At 41.5% G+C, this 26,761-nt stretch overlaps 2 protein-coding genes across 4 annotated transcripts in view; both read left to right on the top strand.

The window, feature by feature from the left end:
• Positions 1-24: 24 nt before the first annotated feature.
• Positions 25-24,057, top strand: LOC124883490 (glucuronokinase with putative uridyl pyrophosphorylase). 2 transcript variants are annotated; one of them, XM_047390600.1, is made up of 23 exons: positions 25-186; positions 2,046-2,152; positions 2,246-2,290; positions 2,375-2,528; positions 2,626-2,697; positions 4,142-4,230; positions 4,301-4,457; positions 8,313-8,390; positions 8,557-8,648; positions 8,748-8,853; positions 8,930-9,009; positions 9,087-9,155; positions 11,851-11,911; positions 12,029-12,045; positions 12,154-12,211; positions 12,315-12,407; positions 13,209-13,269; positions 15,240-15,353; positions 16,200-16,257; positions 17,690-17,758; positions 20,701-20,764; positions 20,867-20,938; positions 23,518-24,057. In XM_047390600.1, the coding sequence occupies exons 1-23, from the start codon at positions 130-132 to the stop codon at positions 23,611-23,613; spliced, it is 1,869 nt and encodes a 622-aa protein (XP_047246556.1). In that variant the 5' UTR covers positions 25-129; the 3' UTR covers positions 23,614-24,057. The 2 variants fall into 2 exon arrangements, with proteins under 2 accessions (XP_047246556.1, XP_047246557.1); XM_047390601.1 differs by lacking the exon at positions 25-186 and adding an exon at positions 245-343.
• Positions 24,058-24,198: 141 nt separating this feature from the next.
• The window catches only part of LOC124883489 (ubiquitin-associated and SH3 domain-containing protein B-like), a 54,684-nt gene continuing 52,121 nt past the window's right edge, over positions 24,199-26,761 (top strand). For both annotated transcript variants that reach the window (XM_047390599.1, XM_047390598.1), the window contains exon 1: positions 24,199-24,483. In XM_047390599.1, coding sequence (XP_047246555.1) covers positions 24,356-24,483 — 128 coding nt within the window. In that variant the 5' untranslated portion in view covers positions 24,199-24,355. The remainder of the gene's footprint in view (positions 24,484-26,761) is intronic.

Here is a 26,761-nt window from a genome sequence, read left to right as displayed (position 1 = left end):
GAAGGGTCCATCCGGAAGTACGTCGTCTCTGTGACGCTCTAAATGTTTTAAAGCTGCTGGACAGTCAGAGGGTCTTCAGCCCGGGGAGTCTTATTTTAAAGCCCCACCTAAACGACCTGATCTGCAGCCATGATCTGCATCCTGCTGGTAGCCGGCCACGGCACAGTTTTAGAGACACAGATCAAGGTAAATAACACGTGGTTTGTAGCAGAAGAAGAAGTGCAAAGTTCACATCCGTCACGAAGCAGCGGCTACTCCGCAGAACTGCGTCAAGGAATGTGGCCTTTTAAGCATCACTTTCTGGCTCCTGCTGGTGCCTGTTGATTCGTCCCTTTTGATACAAGTTCGTACCCTTTCAGTGGGATGTTTGGCTCTGATTTGGGAGTTTTCAGTTCTGAAAAGCGGACTCGTTTCCAGTCTCCGCGCTGCGCCATCCTGCTGGAACAAACTTACGGCTGCAGGTCTTTAAAAGTTGGGGTTTCGTTCAAATAAAGGCGTTTGTTAGCTTTTGATCATGCAGAATTCTTGAGTCCAACCTCACGTTGAAATTGAAATGGGTAAATATTTAATACACGAGTTTATTTATGAAGAAATGATGGAAATCTAAAATGGGCCAACTCCGTTACGGGGTTTGGCATGGTGACGGGGCGGCGCTTCTGAGTGAAGTTTTTGAGCCCACTTCGCTAAATTAAGCAACTCTGTGCGAAGACTAATTGAGAAAATCACATCTATCTATATATGTATATGAAGTGATGGCGATGCTTTATTGAGCTGTAGAGTTATCTTGCGGATAACTGCCTCTTGGGTGCCAGGGCATTCAGGTTGGGAGAGCGCCCACTCTGCGTCAGGGGACATAAAGCTTTCAGTTTCCTAGTCGAAATGCAGCAGACAAAATAGCCTGAGTAGATATTAATGCTCCCTGAAGTTAAGATACCGGGGGAAAAGCATCTAGCACCTATCATAAACACAGCTTTTTTTTTTGGTTTAGGCTCTGGAGAGGCAGTGACAACCCCTGCAAAACAATTAAATCACATATTCTAGAGGATGTGCACTACTTTATTTACCAGAAAACACACCAAAGAAATGTTATTTTTCCAATTCAAGTAGTAGAAAATTCTGGAATTATGAAATGTAGGGAAAATAAAAATCAGTCAGTCAGTCAGTCATTTTCTACCGCTTATTCCATAGTGGGTCACAGGGGAGCTGGTGCCTATCTCCAGATGGGCGAGAGGCGGGGTACACCCTGGACAGGTCACCAGTCCATCACAGGGCAACACACAAACAACCATGCACACACTCATTCATACACCTAAGGGCAATTTAGAGTGACCAATTAACCTAACAGGCATGTCTTTGGACTGTGGGAGGAAGCCGGAGTACCCAGTGAGAACCCACGCATGCACGGGGAGAACATGCAAACTCCATGCAGAAAGACCCCTGGCCGGGAATCAAACCCAGGACCTTCTTGCTGCAAGGCAACAGTGCTACCAACTGCGCCATGGGTTTGAATCTCAGCCTGGGGTCTTTCTGCATGGAGTTTGCATGTTCTCCGAGTGCATGCATGGGTTCTCTCTGGGTACTCCAGCTTCCTCCCAAAGTCCCAAAACATGACTGTGTGGTTAATTGGTCTCTCTAAATTGCCCTTAGATATGAGCGTATATGTGTATGGTTGTTGGTCTTGTGTGTTGTCCTGTGATGGACTGGCACCCTGTCCAGGGTGTACCCCTCCTCTCACCCTTTGACTGCAGAAATTGGCAGCCAAATTCAGTTGCTCCTCCTGAGGCTTCGATGTCATTTCCTAGGGTTATCCCTACCCCTCCCTTCACCCTGTCTCTTGGTCTCTAGTTGTTCCAAAAATGGAGACTTTAATTACACATTACATTAAAAAGAACCTTAAATTTAAGTTTAGGAGCTCTTCGTGCCTGGATGAATTTATTTATCAGTGGTAAACAAAACCACAATGAAACAAAAACTGGGCCATAAATGAGTGGTAAAGCATCCATGATTGGGAGTAAAGCTTTGAAGGACCTTTGTTTTTTTCACAGAATGATGACACAGGTTTATACAACCATCTGACTGGTGTACCCAAGGCTTTGCTTCCTGGGATTGGGGGAAAGAAGATCCTGGATTTCTGGTGGGAGACTGTCAACGTGTAAGTTTAAATGGCCCAAACATGAATAGTTGGAACATTTTCAGATTTGGAATGTCTCAGTTAGGCCTGAGAACCTTCTCTGCTTCTCTCCAGGCGGCAGCTCTTCACTGAGGTCTACCTGGTCACCAATGCAGACAAGTGAGTTACAGAACCAAAGTGCTGTTGGTCTGGACTTATTGCCTCAGCTTGCGGCTGCAACTGCTTCAAATCTCTTCTGATCAGGTATAAGCACTACGAGCGCTGGGCCACAGCTAATGACTTCCCAGTGGAAAATGTTGTCAACGATGGCAGCACCACCTTGAAGGACCAGCTTGGGGCCGTGGCCGACCTGGAACTTGTCATACGGAGTCGCAAGCTGGAGGATGAAGTTGTTGTGGTACGAGAAGCTGTCAGTGCTGAATGCATCAGACAGATATCCTATCATTCGGGCAGTGGGTGTTGTACAATCAGTTTTTAACTATCTGTTTGAGCAGATCGCTGGAGACATGCTGTGTTCTGATCAGAACTTTGACATCGCTCAAGTTATCCGCTTCTTCAGGTCCAAGGTGAGGTTCCCTGATGTGAGGGGATGTGTTAATAATTGTGCTCTTCTTCAAATGAACAACTGTTCTCAACTTTCACCAACACTAGAGAGAAAGCAGCAGCAGCCACCCTGATGATACTGCAGCAGAGGAATAACACCGCCACCGTGTGATCAAACTGTAAACTGCATTCTTCTCCTGTATAATGTTAACCTAAAAACATACATTTATAAGAAAAATAGGAAAGTTTCCATCAGTCAATAAAGTCATTAGAAAAAACTAAGTACACCCTTGCACATGAGACGAAAGTAGGGATATTTGACCATAATGCACAGTGCAGTGGAGAGAACCAAACCCAGCGTCTCAGCACACACACCTCATACCAGCTGTGGTGGAGGCATCATGATGTGGACTTGGTTTGCAGGCAGAAGACCTTAACACCTTGCGATCATTGGGTCGACCATGAACTCCTCTGTTTACCAACATATTCTAGAGTCAAATGTGAGGCCATCTGTGTAACGGCTGAATCTTCGCCCAAGCTGGTTCATCAACAGGACAGTGATTAAAGCACTGCAGCCAGTCTACTACAGAAAATGCTGAAAGACAGAGTTAAGGTGCTAAAGTGGCTCAGTCAAAGTCCAGATTGAAACAATGTGGTGGGAACCTAAGAGAGGCAGTTAGAAATGAATGCCTGCAAATCTCTGGGAACTTAAAGCAACATTGTAAAGACCAATAGGCAGCAAGTCCTTCCCAGTGATGTGAGAGACTGATGAAGTCAAACAAAATACAGGCACTAAGTCATTGCTGCTGAAGGTGGTTCTACAACTCACTGAATCATAGGGTGTACTTAGTTTAATCCCAACCGTGTATAAACCGTCATGGAAACCTTTTTTTTTCCCATAACTGTATTTTAATGGTGACATGCTGTTTCTGTTGTTTAGAATAGATATGCTTGTAAAAGACACACAACAGATTCCAAAAAGGAATGGAAAATTAAGTACACCCTGAAAACTCTGGATGTCCACAAAATGCACAGTCTTAGAGTTTATGGGGTGTATTTTTTCCTTTACGTCGTTTAAGTAGGGGTTGCATGATGGCGCGGTTGGTAGCACTGTTGCCTTGGAGTAAGAATCCCAGATGGGGGTCTTTCTGCATGGAGTTTGCATGTTCTCTCTGTGCAAGTGTGGATTCTCTCCAGGTACTCCAGCTTCCTCCCACAGTCCAAAAACTTGACTGTTAGGTTAACTGGTCTCTCTAAATTCCCTTTAGGTGTAAATGAGTGTGTGCGTGGTTGTTTGTCCTCTGTCTTGTCTCTGTGTTGCCCTGCAATGAAATGGCGACTTGTCCTAGGTGTACCCTGCCTCTCGCCTGTAGGCTGCTGGAGATAGGCACCAGCCCTCCCATGACCCACTATGGAATAAGCGGTATAGAAGATGAATGAATATTCATCCTTTTGTCTGTGTTGCAGCCTGGAGAGCTGATCATCTATTATGAGCTGGAGGAAGGTGAGAGGAGCAGCTCCAGGGGTATTGTGGAAGTCTGTCCTGAGACCCACAGGTGAGGACACTTCTACAGAGCTCAGTTTCCAGCTTGTTCCTGCTTTTGATCCATTTGGCTTCTGAACCAGGATAACTCGCTTTTTGGAAAAACCTGAGGAAGAGCGGACAACGTCCCGGCTGGCCAGTGTGGTGTTTTACTGCATCCGTGGAGAAACGCTGTCCTACATGTCCGACTTCCTCAGCCTACAGCCGCAAGCGTCTGAGCGGACCTTCGGACTGTTCTGGGTTCGTAGGTGATGTTGATGTAGTGTTTTTTTATCATTACCGGTACTTCCTTTTTTCCCAGCATAGACAGTGAGGTTCAGTTCTTGTTGCAACAAACAACACTTAGACCCGAGTTATTTCTCAGCCATTCAGCACATTCTAAACTCTGCCTTTACATGCCTCCAAAGTCAAAACTCTCTCATCTTTTCTCACAGGGCAGCAGAATTTTCTCAGCAAACAATCATCTCCTCAGTAAACAAGACTCGTTCAGCTTTTTTTCTGAGGTCTCAATGAAATGTCCGTCCCACCACATTAACGTAATCATCAGTGGTTTATGATGTTCACAGACGACATGGTCTCACATCTCCTGTACTGAACCCGATGTTACATTCTCTACATCCTGTCTGCATGCTCTTCTTCACCTCTCTTGTACACTGCCCGTTCCTTTCTTTGGTTGACCTCAGGTACTTAAACTGATCCACCCTCGATATCTTTAATCCTTGTAGCTTCATTCTGACTCCCTCTCTTTCAAACATATTCTCTGCTTTGACTGACGTTCATTCCTTTCCTTCACCTCTCAGCTCTGTTCCACCTGCACCCTAAAGATCACAGTGTCGTCTGCAAATATCAGAAGCCTCTTGTGACAGCCCTGGAATCTGTCTGACACCCAATTGAGTTTTTAAGATGTATTGAATAGAGAAGGGCTGGGGCAAACGAAACAAGACGAAAACGGCAAAAACAATGTTAAACTGTTTATGTAATAATAATTGTTAAAACACGCGGTATGGTTCTGTCCTCAAGGAGCTAAAAGCAGCACACAATGCTACTGCTATCAGAGCAATGGCCAGGATGTCATAACGCATAATAATTTAACGTCTAAAACAAAGTTTGTTGTCATTTTAGCGTTATTTGCGGCTCACAGCTTTGATGTGTCTGTCGTTTCTACAGACAGAAGGAACTGACTCCTTAATCAGATGAAGTCTTTCAGCAAATCCTTCTTGATTCTGGCAGAGGTTGCTGAAGGCAGTCCTTGAAATGTTTCTCGCAAAAAAGGGGGAATTTGATGTGGGAACATTTCCATGAAAAATAAAATGGAACCAGGCACTTTGAAGAGGTTCTGATGCTGGTTGACGGTGTAATGAATTGTGTGGGTTAATACACCCAACAATCGAACCTCTTTTAATGTAGAGACACATTGGAGCTTGGACAAAACCGCAGCGAGAAGTAAGAATGGCGGATACGCGAAATTGATCAGCCGGATGATCATAATCTTATTTGGCTGTTCCACAGCAAATGCCGTAATGTAGCAGTTGGAAAAACGTAAAAGATGATAGAGAAATCTGAACGTACTGAAAAATATGACCCAAACAGAAGTTATCTCTGCAACACCTGGAGAGATTAAAATCAACTTTTCTGCACTCCTACAGACTACAAGTACACAACAAAATGTATTTAAGGACTAAAAAAGGATTTTGCGTGATATGCCCCCTTTAAGGGAAAAAGCTTGCTAATCTTGCTGTATATAAAAAAAAATTGGCCTGTTTTTAAATGATGAATTGATCAGGATTAACAACATTTCTATGACTTACATTTCAAAAGCCTTACTTATAGAATCAACAAATTACTGTTTGAGAACATGAAGTAGAGATCTCATAAAGTACCCCTTTTTATAGAAGAACAGATTTGAAGTCACTGTGGAAAGGTTTGCCAAGCCACCTCTAAAGCTTTGAGACTCCAGAGAACCACAGTGAGGGCCATCATCTACAAAAGGAGAAACGTGGATCAGTGATTATTCTTCCCAGGAGAGGCCGGCCTGCCAAAATCACTCCAAGAATGCATCAACAATTCAACCAGGAGGTCACAAAATAACCCAGAACAACATCTAACGTTGTGCAGGGCTCATTTGCTTCACTTAGGGTCAGACTACATGATTAACCAAGAAGAGTTCCAAGGCCAAAACCACTGCTGACCCTGAAGAAAACAAAGGTCCGTCTCACATTTGCCAAAAACAACCTTGATAATCCTCAAGACTTTTGAGGAAATATTCTTTGAACTAATGTAGCAAAAGTGGACCCTTTTAAAAGGGGTCATTTTGTGACATTTAACACTAACGGCACTTTTCAACTGTCAAACATGGTGGTGGTAGTGTGATGATCTGGGGTCACTTTGCTGCTTCAGGACCTGGATGACTTGCCATAATCGATGGACTGAAGAATTATGCTCTCTAGCAGAAAATCCGTAAGAAGAATGCCTCGCCATTAGTTTGTCACTTTAAGCCTCGCATGTCCAAAGTTCTGTCTGGAGGCCATTTGCAGCCCTCAAAATAATTTTTTGTGGCCCCTGACCTCAGTTCAAGAATGGTACAAATGTGGCCCTCTATGTGATGGAGCTTAAGCATACGGACACTTAAAAAAAACGACACCTGTCGATTTATTCAGTGTGGAAGGAACACCATAGGAAGGAATAATTAGCTTTAATACAATCACTAATCCAACAGGTGCTGACACCCTGCTGTTAATACTTTCAACAAACCACTCTTGTCATTAGGACAGCTTTTAATCTGCTTCAAAAACATTTTACAAGGTCGGAGCATATAGAGAGGTCTGTGACCATTTCCTCTGTCTGATTCACCCTCCTCTCTGCAGCTCAGCCTGTAGGTTTTCGATAGGAGTTAAAGAAGCTGATTACCTGACTGTAGAACCTTTTTTGTGCTGATTTGGCCCAATGATGACTCATTTTTAGGTTGCAGGTAGAGTGTATCAGATCTTAACTGAAAACGTCCCTGTGTTTAAAAGACTTCCTGAGGCCATGTGTTCCAACAAGGTTCCCAGGGAAACAGGCCCGCATCCTCATAGCTCCTCCGTGATGTAGAAGCTTACAGCTCCATACTTAGCAGTGAGCATGCTGTTCTACATGTTCATCCTTTGTTGCACTGCAAACCCACCTGGATGCTCTTTTTCTGAGAAGATCAGTCTTAGTCCAATCTGACCCCAGCATGCTTCCAGATAAAAAGTTTAGCAAACTCCACATGTTTTGTGATGGTAGGTCAGGAAAACATTTCTGGCTTCACTCTTAACACCTGGATGCATGTAGACAGTCAATCGGTTGTTAATGAGACAGCAACAAAGATGCAACTCTTTGCTACAGTGAGCTTTGGAGATTTTCTTTACCTTCCTTTCCATCCTGCTCACTGTATGGTGGGCAAGATGAATATGGCTCCTTGTCCAGCCTCTAGTAGTCCGTAGCTAAAGGAAACGGGCTTCTGCCTCACAATATTTATGCTCCAGTTGATATTACAGATAAATTTATTTGAAAGCTTTTTGCATATTTTCACCAGTATATATAGTACAGCATAAAACATGCTGATCTGATCAATGGGTAATATTTCATAATTACTACTGTTTCTGCCAGATAATGAAGCCGACATAGAAGAAACAAACATCAGCTACAGGAAGTGAAAGCCTTTCTTCTGCATTAGTTATAAATATGTGGAACAAATATTGCATCCTATCAGTGTGCACACTTCAGTAGCTTATCTTTATGTTGCACAACTTATTCTTGTTCTAACTAGGTCAGCTCTTTAACTCCCGGTTGTTACAGCTGAACATTATCGGGTACTTTTGGAGCCGGTTCTGTATTCACACAGAACAAAAGCCCTCCGCACACAGTAACAGAAAGGGAAGTTGTCTCCACAGCTTCTCGTCGCACTGATCATGCACATCCACAGAGAGCTCGCTGCCTGCTGTTGGAAACAACGTTTAGAGAAGTGTCACGTCAAGCTGAGGCGCACCATGCTCTGATAAAAGCACCACAAACGACTTCAGCAGAAGTGTTGACCAGCTGTCCTGTTCCACCTCTGTTCTTTATGATCTTCAGGAGTGGCTCATCAATGAGAAGCAGCTCGACGTTTTTGGCATGAAGCTTCCCACTGGCTTCCAGCTCATTGGACAAGTGGTTTGTATCTGTACCTGGGATGTAAATGTGACACAGTCCAAACTTTTCTGGCTGTGTCTGAGTGATGCTTCAACATTAAGAGTACAGCTATGATAAAGTATCCAAAGTAATGAAAACAGAACAATTATCTGAGAAGCTGCTTTATTTTAATCTGCTGCCATGTTAGGGCCTGTCCGACTACACAAAGTGGCTCACTCACTACTCCACCAAGAAACAGGACAACCCTGCGGAACCAATCACATGCCGGTCATATGCCAGGTGGGACAGCCATGTGTTTGCAGATGACTGTCTTATAATAAGGGTTATAACTCAACTATAGCAGCTCTTTGATACAGATTCCCTAATCCTGACCCACAGGGTTGGATTAATGGGAAATCCCTCAGATGGCTTCAATGGGAAAACCATCGCCATGACCATCTCTAACTTCTGGGCTGAGGTTACTCTGGTGGAGAGCCAGACTCTGGTAATGGGCTTTTTCCTGTAAACCACCTTCCTGTTGGATATGTTGAGTCAGAATGCTGAATTCACGTGGTTTTCAGGTTTTAGTCCCTCATCCCCTGAATGACCCCACAGAGTTCGGCAGTCTGCAGGATCTGTTCTGTATCAGCAGGAGGGAGGGGTGAGTGGTCTTAGTAATGAGCCCACGGTGTTGATCACATTCAGAAGAACAAATCTGCTTCCGTTATAAATTTGCAGGTATCTTGGAGGTCTGCGGCTGCTGCAGGCTACGTGTAAGAAGTTCTACCAGTTCTGCTCCAAACGAGGGTGAGATAAGTGGCCCTGCTACTGTGTGTCTTTGCCCAGTTTTTCCACTAGAAGCTTTAATGTTACTGTAATGTTAGGACAAACATCCTTGGCCTTGTACCAGCAGAAATTACAGTGCCCTCCAAAATTATTGGTACCCCTGGTAACGATGTGCAACAAGCATTCAAATAAATTCTTAGTTTATTAAGTAGCATAATCTAACATATAAAGAAATGCTGCAGTTCTCTATCAGTGAGTTTTGGAGAGGTTTTACCTTCCTTATTGTTTTCCTAACTGTGTTTGGTGGCACTGTAAACTTCAGCTAGCCTTGTTTGCCCAATTCCTGTTCTTTCAAACCTTTTAATGATCGCTTTGCCTTTAGATAAAGATTTTAGGTAAGTACCGGTAGTTATGTATTAGCTATCTTACTCCTGATTTATGAGGATCAACACATATCTGTCATACTTAAATGGTATGTTCACTTGTCTTTCCCATTTGAAGAGTGGCTAAAAGAAATGGGCTTTAGGGTCACGTCCTATTTATACACTGGGGAGACAGGAAGTCTTGGATTTCAACGGAAAAGTTCCTCCACATTTATACAGGCACAATGATTTCATAGCAATTGTTAGAGCTATCAATAATTTTGCCAACAGCAATTCTGTAAGAAAAAAAAATGATTTCCTAACATGGAGATTTTTTCACACTAACTAAATCTACTCTTAATTAAAATTGGATTTTTCAAAATGTTTTGAGTTTGATACTAAAACTAAAAATTAAATTACTGTTTATAAATCTTTTCTTGGGATGCCCATAATTTGAATTAAAATTGAGAGAAAATTGAATTAAAGGGGTAAATTGAAAAAAAGGTTCAATCATAACAATTTAAAGCTAAAAACATTAGTGATATGTTAAAAAATTCCAGTTTACTCATTTTCTTAATTCTTCAATCACTGTTTATTAAGTTCAATATGAAGTCTGTAATTTAATATTTTATAAAAGTGCAAATAACTCTGGAAGTAAAAAAAAATAGCTAAAGAAGCAACAAAATACTTGTATTATTGCATCATATCTTTACTTGAATTTAGACCCCCACCCTGAGCAAGCCTGGGGCAACAATGGAGAGCCACAACTCCTTTTAAACAGAATGAACCCTTCGGAACCAGGCTCAGGTTGGGAGAACCAGGCTTAGAGCCTCTCTGCTGATATTTTATTACCTCAGGCCTCTGAAGAAGGTAGTGAAAGCTGAGAATCGAGCACTTCTACTCTCCATCTTCGTTCTGTTCAGAGATTTAAGAGACTAGCTATATGGGTTGGATGTAACAAATGATGACTATTGTCATGTCTGTTTACTCATTTCCTCTACTTCCACCCTTATTGGTACTTTCCTGGAGTAACATATCTCTGATTTCCTCTCGCAAGAGATAAAAAGATTTTAAAACTTGATAAAACGAGAATCACACTTGTCATTGGATTAAACTGTGATCATTTTAACCGATTATCTTTAAATACACTGTTCCAAGAAATGAAAGGAATACTTTGAAAACACAACAGATCTCAACTGGGTAAAAGTCATGCTGGATATCCATGCTCATATAAAATGGTAAGGTGTTAGGAATAAAAGGATACCGCATCATTTGATGGAAAAGACCAACCCACAGATATCATGGAGAAATGTAAACTGAAAAACTGATGCGGTAGGCTACTTCAGTTTGCTGAAATGTCACGTGCTTGTATGCATGCCTGACAACGTCGGGGCATGTTCCTCATGAGATGAAGGATGGTGTTCTGGGGGATCTCCTCCCAGATCCTGACCAGACCATCAATGAGCTCCTGAACAGTCTTGAGGTGCGACCTGATGGTGTCAGATGGACCTAAACATGATGTCCCAGGGATGTTTTATAGGATTTAGGTCAGGGGAGCGTGGAGGCCCGTGTATGCTATTAATTCCTTCTTCCTCCAGGAACCACCTGCATAGTCTTTCCACATGAAAAGAACAGGGTGGCATTGCCTATCCTGCCTATTTCGGTGTTCTCTGGCATATGCCAGTTGAGCGCCATGGTGCTGGGCAGTGAGCACAGGGCCTACTAGAGGACTTCAGGCTCTCAGGCTGGCCGCATAAAGACTGTGGGTCAGTGTAGAGCTCTAGAAGTACTCATCCTGTTCCAGACATTTACAAAGGAGCTGATACCGATCCTGCTGATTAACTGAAGACATCGAACGGCACTGTCCAGCTCCTCTAGCGTAACATCCTGTGTCCTGGAATCTCCTTTATCATCTTGAGACTGCGCTGGGAGACACAGCAAACCTTTGGGCAATAGCAGCATTGATGTGCCGTCCTGGTGGAGTTAGGTGGTGGGTTCATCTCATTGTTGCCCCTTTAGTGCACCTGTTGTCTGTATGGCTAGCAGGAAGAATCAGACCCTTTAATTATGATGCTTTTTCTGAAGCTAACTGCTAAATTGTCCCAGACTACTACCCAACCATTAACACATAAAACAATGTGTCAATCTATATTATGGTCAATTGTAAAGTCTTTAGTTGTGCAGTTGGTAATTGTTGGAGTTATCAAACTCCAACAAGAAGTCGGACAGTAGTACATAAAATATGTATTAGCTACTGTAACATCTAAGAAAAAATACTTCTTCCATACTTGATTCAGTTAGCTTTTCTTTAGTATTGCTACACTCAGTCCTCATTCTGCTGTCCTTTGCTGCAGCATTGCTTTGACAAAGCAGAACTTCACCCTGAAGTACGACACCAATATTCCTCGACAAGTGGTAAGGAGTACAGCCAGTAAGAATATATGTGCCTTAGTACATGCTTAATACACGCTTATTACATGCAATGTAGAAGAAACATGTTAAGTTCTGATGAAATTTGTTCTTTCTGTCAAGGGCCTAGCTGGAAGCAGGTAAATAGTTTGTTTTCTACATGATCCAATTTAATCATTTTTCATTTTGAACAGAATAAAATCGTTTTCTCTACCCCCCCCCCCCCCCCCCCCCCCCCACTGCCACAGTGCCATCGTATCAGCAACTTTAAAGTGTCTCATGAAATTCTACAACATCACTGACAATGTAAGGTAGCATGACCCCATGACTCCTGTTGGTGTGTTATCAAAGCCATCAGGGCAGACTGCCGGGATTTTACTCTGTTCATCTCTTTATTGTCATTTTGAAGGATCTGCCCAAACCAATCCGAGCCAACTTCATCCTCAGTGTGGAAACCGATGAGCTGTTCATTACAGCTGGCCTGCAGGACAGAGTGGTGCAGGTCAGTAAACTGTTCAACACCATAGGGAGCAGTCCACCACAGCTTATACTTGTGTCTCACAAACTGGTACAAGTGGTACTGGGGCTGACTTCACTGGTATTTAGAAGAAATATTGATATTGGCTATTTACAAGGTACATATTAAGGAATGTACATGCAGTAAGGTCAAATCTGAGATAGAGCTACAGTCATGGTAAAAAGAAAGTACACCCCCTGTCAGTTCTAGGGTTTTAAACATATAAATATTCTGTTAAAGTACAGGTTCTGAAAGTAATTAAATCAAACTCCGGTGAACCAAACCACCACACTGATATCGCCATGGCATTATTTATTAGTCAAAATGGAAAATGTTGTACAGTTCCATCACAGATGTGTAAAAAATCTATAAAAACCAAAACATTTAACCAACACTGCATTGAGTACAAATAGCCCAAAAGATGAGTAGGTCAGTAGTCTTGGTTTCAAATAGAAACAACTCAAAGCAATCTGCAGTGGACAACATTGGACTGGGAGCAGGTGCTGGTGGCTCCATATGCTCTATTTGAGTTACTCCTGAAGCTGGATTTTCTTTGCATTTTAAAGACATTCAAACACTGAAGAAACATGTTTACTGAGTTATTTAGATATAATGGCAACGTTTTTTTGATTTTCTTTATATTTTAAGGTGTGGCAGCCATTTTGTATTTTGAGATTAGGAAACCTCTAACTTTGCCCACTTGGTATTTAGGTTGGACATCTAAAACGTTTGAGAACTGGCTTAGAACAACATTAACAGGAAGTGTGTGTCCCCTTGTCCTTGCAGGTGTATGAAGGTTTGGTCTACATGGATTTCAGCAAGAAGCTCATGGATGAGCAAGGCTATGGTACTGATGCCAATAGATGTCATAGATGGATGTTGCAAATATGTTAATTTTTTTAAAGGTTTTAGACACTAACTTTAAATATACAGGTCCTTCTCAAAATATTAGCATATTGTGATAAAGTTCATTATTTTCCATAATGTAATGATGAAAATTTAACATTCATATATTTTAGATTCATTGCACACTAACTGAAATATGTCAGGTCTTTTATTGTCTTAATACGGATGATTTTGGCATACAGCTCATGAAAACCCAAAATTCCTATCTCACAAAATTAGCATATCATTAAAAGGGTCTCTAAACGAGCTATGAACCTAATCATCTGAATCAACGAGTTAACTCTAAACACCTGCAAAAGATTCCTGAGGCCTTTAAAACTCCCAGCCTGGTTCATCACTCAAAACCCCAATCATGGGTAAGACTGCAGACCTGACTGCTGTCCAGAAGGCCACTATTGACACCCTCAAGCAAGAGGGTAAGACACAGAAAGACATTTCTGAACGAATAGGCTGTTCCCAGAGTGCTGTATCAAGGCACCTCAGTGGGAAGTCTGTGGGAAGGAAAAAGTGTGGCAGAAAACGCTGCACAACGAGAAGAGGTGACCGGACCCTGAGGAAGGTTGTGGAGAAGGGCCGATTCCAGACCTTGGGGGACCTGCGGAAGCAGTGGACTGAGTCTGGAGTAGAAACATCCAGAGCCACCGTGCACAGGCGTGTGCAGGAAATGGGCTACAGGTGCCGCATTCCCCAGGTCAAGCCACTTTTGAACCAGAAACAGCAGCAGAAGCGCCTGACCTGGGCTACAGAGAAGCAGCACTGGACTGTTGCTCAGTGGTCCAAAGTACTTTTTTACGGATGAAAGCAAATTCTGCATGTCATTCGGAAATCAAGGTGCCAGAGTCTGGAGGAAGACTGGGGAGAAGGAAATGCCAAAATGCCAGAAGTCCAGTGTCAAGTACCCACAGTCAGTGATGGTCTGGGGTGCCGTGTCAGCTGCTGGTGTTGGTCCACTGTGTTTTATCAAGGGCAGGGTCAATGCAGCTAGCTATCAGGAGATTTTGGAGCACTTCATGCTTCCATCTGCTGAAAAGCTTTATGGAGATGAAGATTTCATTTTTCAGCACGACCTGGCACCTGCTCACAGTGCCAAAACCACTGGTAAATGGTTTACTGACCATGGTATCACTGTGCTCAATTGGCCTGCCAACTCTCCTGACCTGAACCCCATAGAGAATCTGTGGGATATTGTGAAGAGAACGTTGAGAGACTCAAGACCCAACACTCTGGATGAGCTAAAGGCCGCTATCGAAGCATCTTGGGCCTCCATAAGACCTCAGCAGTGCCACAGGCTGATTGCCTCCATGCCACGCCGCATTGAAGCAGTCATTTCTGCAAAAGGGATTCCCGACCAAGTATTGAGTGCATAACTGTACATGATTATTTGAAGGTTGACGTTTTTTGTATTAAAAACACTTTTCTTTTATTGGTCGGATGAAATATGGTAATTTTGTGAGATAGGAATTTTGGGTTTTCATGAGCTGTATGCCAAAATCATCCGTATTAAGACAATAAAAGACCTGAAATATTTCAGTTAGTGTGCAATGAATCGAAAATATATGAATGTTAAATTTTCATCATTACATTATGGAAAATAATGAACTTTATCACAATATGCTAATATTTTGAGAAGGACCTGTACTTTACTGTTTATGAGTACATTACAGAAAACACAGAAAATGACAGATGCTTTGTTGGACCATTTGGTTCACTTCCCAAGGTCTCTAGCTCCTTTCTCCTTATCTACCCCTAGTCATGTTTGTGAAATTGAGGCTCCATCTGTATCATTTCTTGCAAGAGTTCTTGTTCTTTTAGTCGTATGTTTTGGACTCATTTTGGACTTGTTGGTATGAATCTTGAACAAACAGGATATTGCAGTAGATAATTCTTCCTGTGTGCTCTGGCCTCGCTCAGGGAACTATGCTTCCATGGACATGAGTAACCTTCCACCATTCTGGCTGGCCTACCTGAGTGACCCCAGCGACTCTGGACGCATCCACAGCAACATCCGGCAGCGCTGGCTTAGCGGTGCGTCTTCCAGTCTAACATTATGTGTGTAGTTGTTTGGGAAAAAAAAAAATTACTCCCATGTCTTAGGGCACTTATTGAATGCTGGTTTATAGAATGCCAGGGAAATTTGGTGTGCTTGCTTTTCCTAAAGAAAGAAAGTTGCCAATGTGAAAACCTTTTTACCTTTTTCTTGGCTGTAGGCTCATTTTAAATTGGTTGGATTTTTTTCTAAAATATACTTTACTAATAAATAGATTTTAAATAACCAATGTCTATTAACAGCTGTGTGTGGGGGAAAGGAGAGTAAATCCTTCATAAAAAGTAATATTTTAAAGGGACATATGCTTTTAAATCCTGTCTTTTCTCCTTTAACCCATTCAGTTGTGGTCTATATAAAGTGGAACTGCAATGCTTTGGTCTGAACTCCTTGTTCTTGTAGCTCCACAAGCTCCTCTTTTACCCTTGTTCTGAGGTGCGTCTGAGAGCAACTCGTTTTGGTGCCGTCTCTTTAAATGAAGCTGAGGCGGTTCACACCCCACCCCTGGTCAAGGAGCACTGAACTTTAACCCGTTCAGCTATTTTGTAGTTTGTTAACAGAGATACAATTATCTAGTAGCACAGAAACATGACAGTACGGCAAACAACAATGCTGAACTGTTTATGTAATAATATTATTCAAAACATGCTGCACGGTTCTGTCCGGAAGGAGCTGAAAGCCGCACACAGCGCTAACATAAGCAGAGGGAACGGTGCCTCTGCTATTGAGCTGCTCTGTTGTTTAAAGCTCACACAATACTGCTTTTAGAACTTCAACACTGAAAAAATGTTAGTTGAATTACTTTCTGGTTTGTTGTATATCCACAGGAGAATCAGTGGTTGTTGAGGCCATGAGGTCCTTCGCTGAGCTCACAGACCATGCAAGGTAGGTGTTCGACACATCAAATCCAGAGATCTTTTTATTCCCTTGTGGTTAGAGGCATGCTTTTTCTGCTGTATTTAATAGGTCTGAACAATTTTAAGTAAATATCTTAGAAGATATGGTGCATTTATTTCGTTTTTACTCAAAATCCAGAATTTCCAAGCTCTAATTCTAAAAATGTAACAACTAGGATGTCATCTCAAGGTTTCTCACTATCCCTTATCTCAGCATCCAATCTGGCTAAATGATAAATCACTGCAGTAATAAACTGTTGATTTTCATTTCTGATGGTTAATATCCCTTTAAATCATTCTCATAGACCATGGGATAAATGTAGCTACAGTGGAGCATCAGGTACCGTAATTTGGGAAAGGTTGAGTTTCAGTAATGTTGTCCTGGAAGCATATCAGTTTCACAAGATTTAAGGGAGGTGACATCACACAGGGGTGAGTGGTCAGCATCAATAGTAAAATATGTACTGTTTAATAGTGCATCAAAACAAATGTTTTGTTTAGAAACTATGTTTAGATTTTTGTATATAGTACATTTTCTTTTGTCATGCACCATGTTTGGTGTCAGCTAATCTGGGTCAGAATATTTAACATAATTTGGGACAGCTTGTTTCAAGTAATGTGGGACGGAATATTTAAGGTTATTTGGGACCAAATGTTTCAGATGATTTGGCACAGTGTACGTCAGGTAAAATAAGATTGCATTTAAAGGGCATAAAATTAAATATATCACTTATGTTTGCACAAAAAAACCTTACTAAACATTGGAAATATGTCAGCACAATGCATTACTCCATCCAACTTTTAGGCAGATCTAAGATAGACATTTTCTGTCCTAATTGTGTGGTAAAATGTTTTTTTTTTTTCAACACTTTGTGACAAAAGATTTATATACACTAAATATCAAACCAAATGCTGCTTAACAGTGGAGCTCAAGCATCTTCATTGGGAAAGCAATTATAAACAACTGTGTGTCAACACTGTCTAATGTTTTCATTCTTTTAAACATTCAGTGTATTGAATGTAAACAGAATGGCATCTGGACTGAGAATCAGGCAGAAAAGGGAAGTGGAAGGACAGTTAACAGAGTTAGAAAATTAGTAGAGAAGAAGCAGAACAAGTACAGCGAGGGCTAGATGGTATTTAGTTGAATGATTTATGTAGCTATAGAGAAATGCTGAAGGGCATGGAATATTACCAAGACAGGAAAAAGATCAGATTCAAGACAAACTGTGTTGAATGTACAACATGGAGAGAAATCTGTTGTTACTGGCTTGTATTGGTTTTAGTAGTAGACTGGTCAGTGAAATGGAAAGTAGCAAATCTCACTTGTTTCCTGACTTGGATCTTGAAAACAGATAAGTTGGATGTGAGCTCACTCACAGATCCAAATTCAGATCTGAGGACTTTTTTTCTCCCCTCAGGACAGCAATTAAAGAGAGAGACTGGAGTCGTCTGGCGCAGCTGATGGACCAGAACTTTGAGCTGCGCAGGTACCACAGTATATCTGATATACTAATTGCAATTCTGATATTTTAATTCAATTCAGTTTTATTTATATAGCATCAATTCACAACACCTCGTCTCAAGGCAATTTATAAAGCCGATTGAATCGAATCATACAGATTTCAAGTCAGGTACAGTCAATTAATACTAATTATCAAACAGTACAGTCATATTTAGGTTATTATTCAAATTGGTTAAAACGTTTTCTATCTAAGGAAACCCAACAGATTGCAACAAGTCAGTTACTTGCAGCATTCACTCCTCCTGGATCAGCATGTAGAGACAGAGGACAGTTGCTTGCAGTGACTTTGCAGCAATCCCTCATACCGAGCATGCATGTAGCAAAAATTGAGGGGAAAAACTCCCTTTTAACAGGAAGAAACCTCCGGCAGAACCAGAACCAGGCTCAGAGTGAGCGGCCATCTGTCATGACCAACTGGCGGTTTTAGAGAACAGAGCAGAGACACGAAAAGATCACAGAAGCACTGATCCAGTAGTGCGTTTGCTCCTAACTTTACCAGAAATGCGATTAACCCCAGGTTTTCTCAGAGTGCATGCCTGCCATATATTTGTCATGTCTGCAGAAAGCTCTTGGTGTGTTTTCATGCAAAGATGCAATAAACTATGATTCTTGTTAATGGAAACTGATACTGTTCATTGCAAAAATGTCAATACCTCTTGAAGTTCTTCATATTATGTCACATTAAAACTAGGGGTGCACTGATCGGTCGACCTTGATTTCCTTAATTTTGAATGATCGTCGATTGGCCGATACTTACATGTGAATCTGATCTTATCCATCAATCCTATCTACCTCTGCAGAGGTCTACAGGTCCTTCTCAAAAAATTAGCATATTGTGATAAAGTTCATTATTTTCCATAATGTCATGATGAAAATTTAACATTCATATATTTTAGATTCATTGCACACTAACTGAAATATTTCAGGTCTTTTATTGTCTTAATACGGATGATTTTGGCATACAGCTCATGAAAACCCAAAAATCCTATCTCACAAAATTAGCATATCATTAAAAGGGTCTCTAAACGAGCTATGAACCTAATCATCTGAATCAACGAGTTAACTCTAAACACCTGCAAAAGATTCCTGAGGCCTTTAAAACTCCCAGCCTGGTTCATCACTCAAAACCCCAATCATGGGTAAGACTGCCGACCTGACTGCTGTCCAGAAGGCCACTATTGACACCCTCAAGCAAGAGGGTAAGACACAGAAATACATTTCTGAACGAATAGGCTGTTCCCAGAGTGCTGTATCAAGGCACCTCAGTGGGAAGTCTGTGGGAAGGAAAAAGTGTGGCAGAAAACGCTGCACAATGAGAAGAGGTGACCGGACCCTGAGGAAGATTGTGGAGAAGGGCCGATTCCAGACCTTGGGGGACCTGCGGAAGCAGTGGACTGAGTCTGGAGTAGAAACATCCAGAGCCACCGTGCACAGGCGTGTGCAGGAAATGGGCTACAGGTGCCGCATTCCCCAGACCTGGGCTACAGAGAAGCAGCACTGGACTGTTGCTCAGTGGTCCAAAGTACTTTTTTCGGATGAAAGCAAATTCTGCATGTCATTCGGAAATCAAGGTGCCAGAGTCTGGAGGAAGACTGGGGAGAAGGAAATACCAAAATGCCAGAAGTCCAGTGTCAAGTACCCACAGTCAGTGATGGTCTGGGGTGCCGTGTCAGCTGCTGGTGTTGGTCCACTGTGTTTTATCAAGGGCAGGGTCAATGCAGCTAGCTATCAGGAGATTTTGGAGCACTTCATGCTTCCATCTGCTGAAAAGCTTTATGGAGATGAAAATTTCATTTTTCAGCACGACCTGGCACCTGCTCACAGTGCCAAAACCACTGGTAAATGGTTTACTGACCATGGTATCACTGTGCTCAATTGGCCTGCCAACTCTCCTGACCTGAATCCCATAGAGAATCTGTGGGATATTGTGAAGAGAACGTTGAGAGACTCAAGACCCAACACTCTGGATGAGCTAAAGGCCGCTATCGAAGCATCCTGGGCCTCCATAAGACCTCAGCAGTGCCACAGGCTGATTGCCTCCATGCCACGCCGCATTGAAGCAGTCATTTCTGCCAAAGGATTCCCGACCAAGTATTGAGTGCATAACTGTACATGATTATTTGAAGGTTGACGTTTTTTGTATTAAAAACACTTTTCTTTTATTGGTCGGATGAAATATGCTAATTTTGTGAGATAGGAATTTTGGGTTTTCATGAGCTGTATGCCAAAATCATCCGTATTAAGACAATAAAAGACCTGAAATATTTCAGTTAGTGTGCAATGAATCTAAAATATATGAATGTTAAATTTTCATCATTACATTATGGAAAATAATGAACTTTATCACAATATGCTAATTTTTTGAGATGGACCTGTATAAATCAGCAACTGTCTCCTTTTGCTCTGCTATGAGAGAGGGCTGACTGACAGACCGCCCACCAGGTCACGTCTGCATGTGAGCGGTTAACAACTGTTGACAATATAAGACTGAAAAACTGAAAGTGTGTTGTGACCTTATGACACCTGAAAGTGTCAGTTATAAAGAAAATTGGTATAGACCAAAATCTGAATCGGCAGGTCAGTCATTTAAAGATCAGGGATGAGCCAGAAAACGGCAATTGGTGCACTCCCCCAAAAAAATTGCAAACGTCAGAATATTCTATTTGGATTTTATGTGATTGAGCAACACAAAGTGGCTCATATCTGTAAAGTGCATTTCTATTTAGCCCCCTATAATCCAGTACCGCTAAATAAAATTCTGTGCAACCAATTCCCTTTGGAAGTCACCAAGCCAGATGATTGGTTAAATGACATTATTAAAGCTGAAGCTCTTTTATCTTTATGTTAGATGATATTTTACATCCCGTCAAAGAAAATATTTGTATCTAATGGTAAACTGGTGAACAGGTCAATCTACACCAATGACTGTCTGGGTCCTGGGAACCTCAGGATGGTTCAGCTGGCGAGGCAGGTAGGTGTTCAAAGGTGCACCAACATCTAAATGCAGACCAGATTCAAGGCTGTGTTCCTTTCACCGTATATTTATTCATGAAGTCTCTGCTGGTTCTCACAGTTTGGCTCAGCTGTGAAGTTACCCGGCAGTGGGGGGGCCGTGGTGGGTCTGTGTCTGGACCAGGCAAGGCTGGTAAGACTACACAATGAGGAGGTTCTCCCTAAGTCTCTCTGAGACCAGAGGACTAAAGCTCATTTTTTAATGATTGGCCAGGTCAAGTAAGGACGTACATTACACAAGCACTCCAGAAATTATAGACTAATTAATCCATCAATTAAAAACTGAAGCAGAGGAGCCCAGATAAGCAAAGGACCATTCCAGTCCATATCTCCACAAATATAGATATGTCACACTGGTCTTGTTTGGCACAATACACACATTGAAAAAGTCATGAGGATGTATGAACAGTTTAACATTGTTACATTAAAACAATGTAAAATGTATTTATTGGGATTTTAAATGATAGACACACAAAGTAGAGCATAATTGTGAAGTAGAAGGAAAAGCATGCATGGTATTCAAAATTATTTACAAATAAAAATCTGGAAAGTGTGGCGTGTATTTGGACGCCCATGTCTTGGCAGGTTGTAACGGTGTCATGTGTGAAAAAGCTTAAGGGGTTGGAATACTTTTGTAAGGCACTGACTGTATCTTGATTCAAGTAATACCCATAAAATAAAAATAGTTGTTTTTGCCATGGGTCTAATAATTGTTGTAGTGAGTAGGTTACGTGATGCCACATATTGGCTTCATTATGGGTGTTGCTTTAGTACTCTTAGTTATTAGCCATCATGACACGATTCTCCAGCCAAGGAGTAATTTGCTGCCTGTGAATGTGTCACCATGTCCATCTCCAATGGAAAGGACTGTGACTCACCTACAGCTGAAACCAGACGTTTATATAAACTGTCTGAAAAGACTTGTGACATCAGACTAAACTTGTCCACTTTTAGATCAGTTAGGATTAACCAAATGATTAATATTTGTTAAATTCCATCAAAATAAGAGAGAGAGAGAGATTTATTTTTTAGCTTTTTTCAGGAAAACAAATCAGAGGTTTCTACACTAACATTATTATATGTTTAAACTGTAAATTTGGTAAAGCCCGGATGATGTCATGAAAGAAGTCAGCAAGATATCAGGAAGAGACATGTGGGCCTCCATAAGTCTGGTTCCTCTTTGGGTCCAAATTCCATCTGCCTAAAGGTGCCAAGTACATCTTTTCAAAGAATTATATGCAAATAGAAACTGCAAATCCACTCAGGGGCAAAGACTGTAACCTTAAGAGACATGTCCTCTGGTCTTATGAAAATAAAAGTAAAGTCAGTCAGTCATTTTCTACTGCTTATTCCATAGTGGGCCGCGGGGGAGCTGGTGCCTATCTCCAGCAGTCTATGGGCGAGAGGCAGGGTACACCCTGGACAGATCGCCAGTCCATCACAGGGCAACACACAAACAACCATGGACACACTCATTCATACACCTAAGGGCAATTTAGAGACCAATTAACCTAACAGGCATGTCTTTGGACTGTGGGAGGAAGCCGGAGTACCCGGTGAGAACCCACGCATGCACGGGGAGAACATGCAAACTCCATGCAGAAAGACCCCCGGTCGGGAATCAAACCCAGGACCTTCTTGCTGCAAGGCAACAGTGCTACCAACTGCACCACCGTGCAGCCTAGTTCTCACAGTAAAAGTAAAGTGTTTGGCCATAATAGCCATCATTATATTTGGAAGAAAAGAGAGAAGCTTCCAAGCTTGTTGAGAAGACCATCCCATCTGTGAAGTAAGGGGGTGGCAGCATCATTTTGTGTTAGCATTTTACTACACAAGAGACTCCTAAGAAAAGAACATTATGTGGTCAGATGGAAGCTAGATCTCAATAAATGAACAAGGAGGTTGAAGCTTGGGCACAAATGGATCTTCCAAATGCACATTAACCCTAACCATACCATCTGTTTATTTACAAAGTGGCTTAAGGACAAAGTTGACATCTTGGAGTGGGCATCACAAATCCATTCCTTTCCACATAGAAAAGCAATGGACAGAGCTGAGAAGGTGTGTGCACGCAACATGGCCCACCAACCAGACTCATCTACAACAGTTTTGTCGGGAGAATGGGCTTAAATTCCTGCAAACTTTTTTCCGAAGCTTTTTTCGTGCAATGATACCCAAAACATTTGACCCAAGTCCAAAAATTTAAAAGGCAATTCTACCAAATACTTAGGACAACTTTTGAATTTGGAGAAAGTTTTTATTAAATTCTGTTAGAAAAAAAATCTCTCTTATTGTATTTAGCAAATAGAAATAAATTTGGTAATTTGAACTGATACAGGAAAGGGTTTAGTCTGATTTAATGTTGGACAGAGAAAAAAAAAGGTAATGTTTTTGTTAATATTATGTGTTTAAATGTCTGTTTCAACGTTACATCCCATTGTGATATTCAAATGTGATGTATTCAATTGAAAATTCAAAAATACTGTATTAATTAATCCCAAAGGGAAATAAAATCAAGGACCCTCTCACAGTCTTAGGGCTTGTTCTGGAAGAGAGACACCAACAAACACGAGTCCTTGTTATAAATGCAACACAATCTTCTGTGATGAGTTATGTGTTGTTTAACCAGCTCTGAAGGCTCTCTGTTCTCCAGCCAGATGCGTCAGGCCAGTGCGCTTCTCTGACTGGTGCACTCTGCATTTTGCCCACTAGGTGGAGATGAGGCACGCGTTCCAGGAGGCAGGCTGCGTCTTCTGTGTCATCGCACCGTACAACCCATCTGCCAGCTCCGTTGGAGGCCTTCACTAACCTGACCCATCCCGCCGCTGATCAGTGGGGCCACTCGAGGCCAAATCCCGGTCACCGCTGAGAAATATTCCACAGCAAATGACCATTTATTGGACAGCCAGTCCTGTTGTTAACCTCCAGGATGCTTTGATTGGCTTTATTGTAACAATAGACTGAGAAGATCATGATCAGCTGCATGTAATGACATGAGAGATGAATTAGAGAAATAATTAGTGAGGCTACTGAGGCTTCGCTTTTAAGGAACAACAGGACAGACATTGGAAGCAGTGATTCTGTATCTAGAATGAGCAACATGAGGATGCACAGTTAGGAAAGATCATTTAATGTGAAGTTGGTCAAATTATTGTCAACAACGATGTAAAATGATGCCATCACTTTCTACATGTAATATTTATTCATCGATATTACTATTATTTTACACCCATTAAATCGATTTTAACAGCATCCTGTCTTTTCTTGTGTCCTTTTTTTAAAGATGTCTCGATGTAATCGCAATCTCCCACTTAGTATTGTCATAGCGTAGTTTTGTGTGTCCGCTGTACTGGTTATCGGATCTAATTTGCAGTTTCCTCCAGTGGGCGGAGGAGCAGCCGCACAGCGCTGCTCTCAGCCCCGCTCCCTCAGTGCTTCCCGCTGCCTCAGCTCATGCGGACCCTGCCGAGGCTCATGGACTAACGGTGGCTCCGACTGAGCTGTAACGGACTCGGGGTTGGACTGCGTGACGCCGGCGGAGGACTAGACTATGGCGGCCAAGGAGGACCTGTACAGCAAGATTCTCCCCCGGAGGCTTCGCCAGAGCCGGTCGGGCTCGATAAAATCCAGCTCCAACCTGGACGTGCTGTTAACCATGGGCTTCTCCAGACACAGGGCGTAAGTAAAGCCGGACCCGAACAACGAATGCCTCTGCGTGGATGCGTGAGGGCAGAGAGGGGGGTGGGGGTGGCTGAGGAAGACGTTGCCCGGAGTGCAGATGGGGACACGGCCGCTGAGAGAGCTGTGTTGTTGGGACGCGTAACGGACCGGGCAGGCGCGGCTTCGCTCCGGTTCCTGCTAGGCAGTTAGCTGGTCCTGGTTAACTATAGTGGTCGACACAAAGCTGGAGTGGGACAGAGGAAGGAAGCATAAAAAAAAATGGCTTGTATACATGAAAAAGCCTGAAAAGTGTTCCGTGTCAGGATGAGCTGCGAGGAGCGGTCAGAATGAGCAAGAACAGATTAGTTATGAACGGAGGAGCAAATAATGGCTTCAGATATTAATAACCATTGTTTTCATTTTTATTGAGCTAGAATTGCTGTTCTTTAACTTGGCTGATAAGTGTTCAACTTTGGTTCTAAATACTTATTTCAATGTAGGACTTCAGGACACTTGTTATTCAGACTTAATCATAAGCAGTCATACAATAAAATACAGATTTATTTATAAAGCTTTTTAAAACAACACCGTTGACCAAAGTACTGTACGCTGATACAAGAACAAAGTAAAACAACAGAAGTAAAGGTTATAGAAAGTTTCAAATCAATACAAACAGTAACAGTGATGAACATTTAATAAAACGATAAATCAAAAATGTTCAGTCAGGAGGTATGGAGTCATGACTCCCTGCATGGCTGCAGAGGTTCCTGTAAGCAGGGGCGATTTAGGAGGATGTGGCTCCTTGCCTGGAGTCACTTCGGGTAGCCTTTCTGTACATGTTTTTTTTACTCTTGTAAACTACAACTGATTCATAGTTTAGCATTTTCTTCTCTATAAGGCTCCATATAAAGAGCATAATTTATAAAATGGTCTGCATCCCTAATAAAAAAATGAAATGACCATACATGTTACAGCAACTACAAGGGCATGGGGTCAAGGGTTATGTTAGAGGTAGGCTGTGACAAAAGGATTTTCAAATAGTTGAATATTGGTTATCTTCATAAAAATCCAATAAACCAAACTGGCTCATAAGCTTGCGAGCTAATTTATTTAAGTTTCCTAAATAGAATTTGCAAACATCCATTCATTAAAGAAGCTATCCCTGCGGCCCTGGTAAGCGCCCAATAAATGAATGAAAGCCTATAATGGCCATGCTGACTACAGCATACGTAAAACTATCCCCTTATGGGTTGACAATGTTGACAAGCCACCCCTGGGTTTATTTAAAATAGGAAAATAAAAACATCTGCTGACTTATAAAATACAAAGCAAACAGATCTCCTGGCTTTTATAAACATTAATTGCCAATAACTAATTCAGAATCAGCTTTATTGGCCAAGACTCTGTGCACAAACAGGAAATTTTACTTCGGTTTCAGGCACTTACACGTGCAGAGATTAAGTATTAATATAAACTTTAGAGGAAGTAAAATAAAGGATAAAAAGAGCAGTAATTGATCATGTTAGTGTCAGCATCTATTTTAGTTCTCTAGAGTTTCCTCCAGTTAATAATATTTCCTGCCATGTAAGATTTACCTTGCACCGAAAAAACTACTTAGAAATGATATTCGTTATTAGCTGCAGTTTTGTGTTATCTTTAAATATTGAAAGTGAAAAGTTTAATTGGATTTTAGATGCATTTTAAAGGGTGGGATCCCATCACTCACAAAGATTATGCTTTCCTATAAATATAATACCCAGAAATTACACTCATCCCTGTTTATTTTTTTTAGATCTTCTCACGCAGGCTAGTGTATGCTTTCCTTTAAAAGTTTAGAAAGTTGTTTCATTTTCCTTTAGGGCTGCAACTAACCAGTATTTAGCTAATCGATAAATCTGTCAACAATTTTTTTGATTAATCGATTAATAGTGCTTAATAAGAGATTTTTTACAGAATTTGAATCCAGTGAAGCTAAAGCTAAGACGCTTGAGGAGATCTACATAGAGCATATTTACTGACAAAGAAGGTTTTTCATCTTAAATGTAAAATCTATATATTTTTGTACAATTTTGGCCTAATTACAGCTCTGAGTTGTTTGTTCTTGCAGCAATTGGCATGTTTTAGAGCCTGTATACTCCAGTTAACGATTATTTGATTACTAAATTAGTTGACGATCATTTCAATTATCGATTAATCACAATTAATCCGATTTATTGTTTTAGGTCTAATAATATACATTCGTATAAGTTCTCCCATTTAAAAAATGCATGTTTTCTTTATTTTAGTCTCCACATGT

Source organism: Girardinichthys multiradiatus, chromosome 18 (assembly GCF_021462225.1).
Source record: "Girardinichthys multiradiatus isolate DD_20200921_A chromosome 18, DD_fGirMul_XY1, whole genome shotgun sequence".
Taxonomy (NCBI): domain Eukaryota; kingdom Metazoa; phylum Chordata; class Actinopteri; order Cyprinodontiformes; family Goodeidae; genus Girardinichthys; species Girardinichthys multiradiatus.
Note: the sequence above shows the minus strand (reverse complement) of the source record. Positions and strands in the feature narration are given on the sequence as shown.

Excerpts from the sequence above, each read along its gene's own strand:
- LOC124883490 (XM_047390600.1), top strand. The coding sequence starts at position 130 with ATGATCTGCATCCTGCTGGTAGCCGGCCACGGCACAGTTTTAGAGACA. Across the intron at positions 12,212-12,314 it reads TCTACAACATCACTGACAAT|GATCTGCCCAAACCAATCCG; the intron begins GTAAGGTAGCAT and ends GTCATTTTGAAG. Across the intron at positions 20,939-23,517 it reads GTCTGGACCAGGCAAGGCTG|GTGGAGATGAGGCACGCGTT; the intron begins GTAAGACTACAC and ends TTTGCCCACTAG.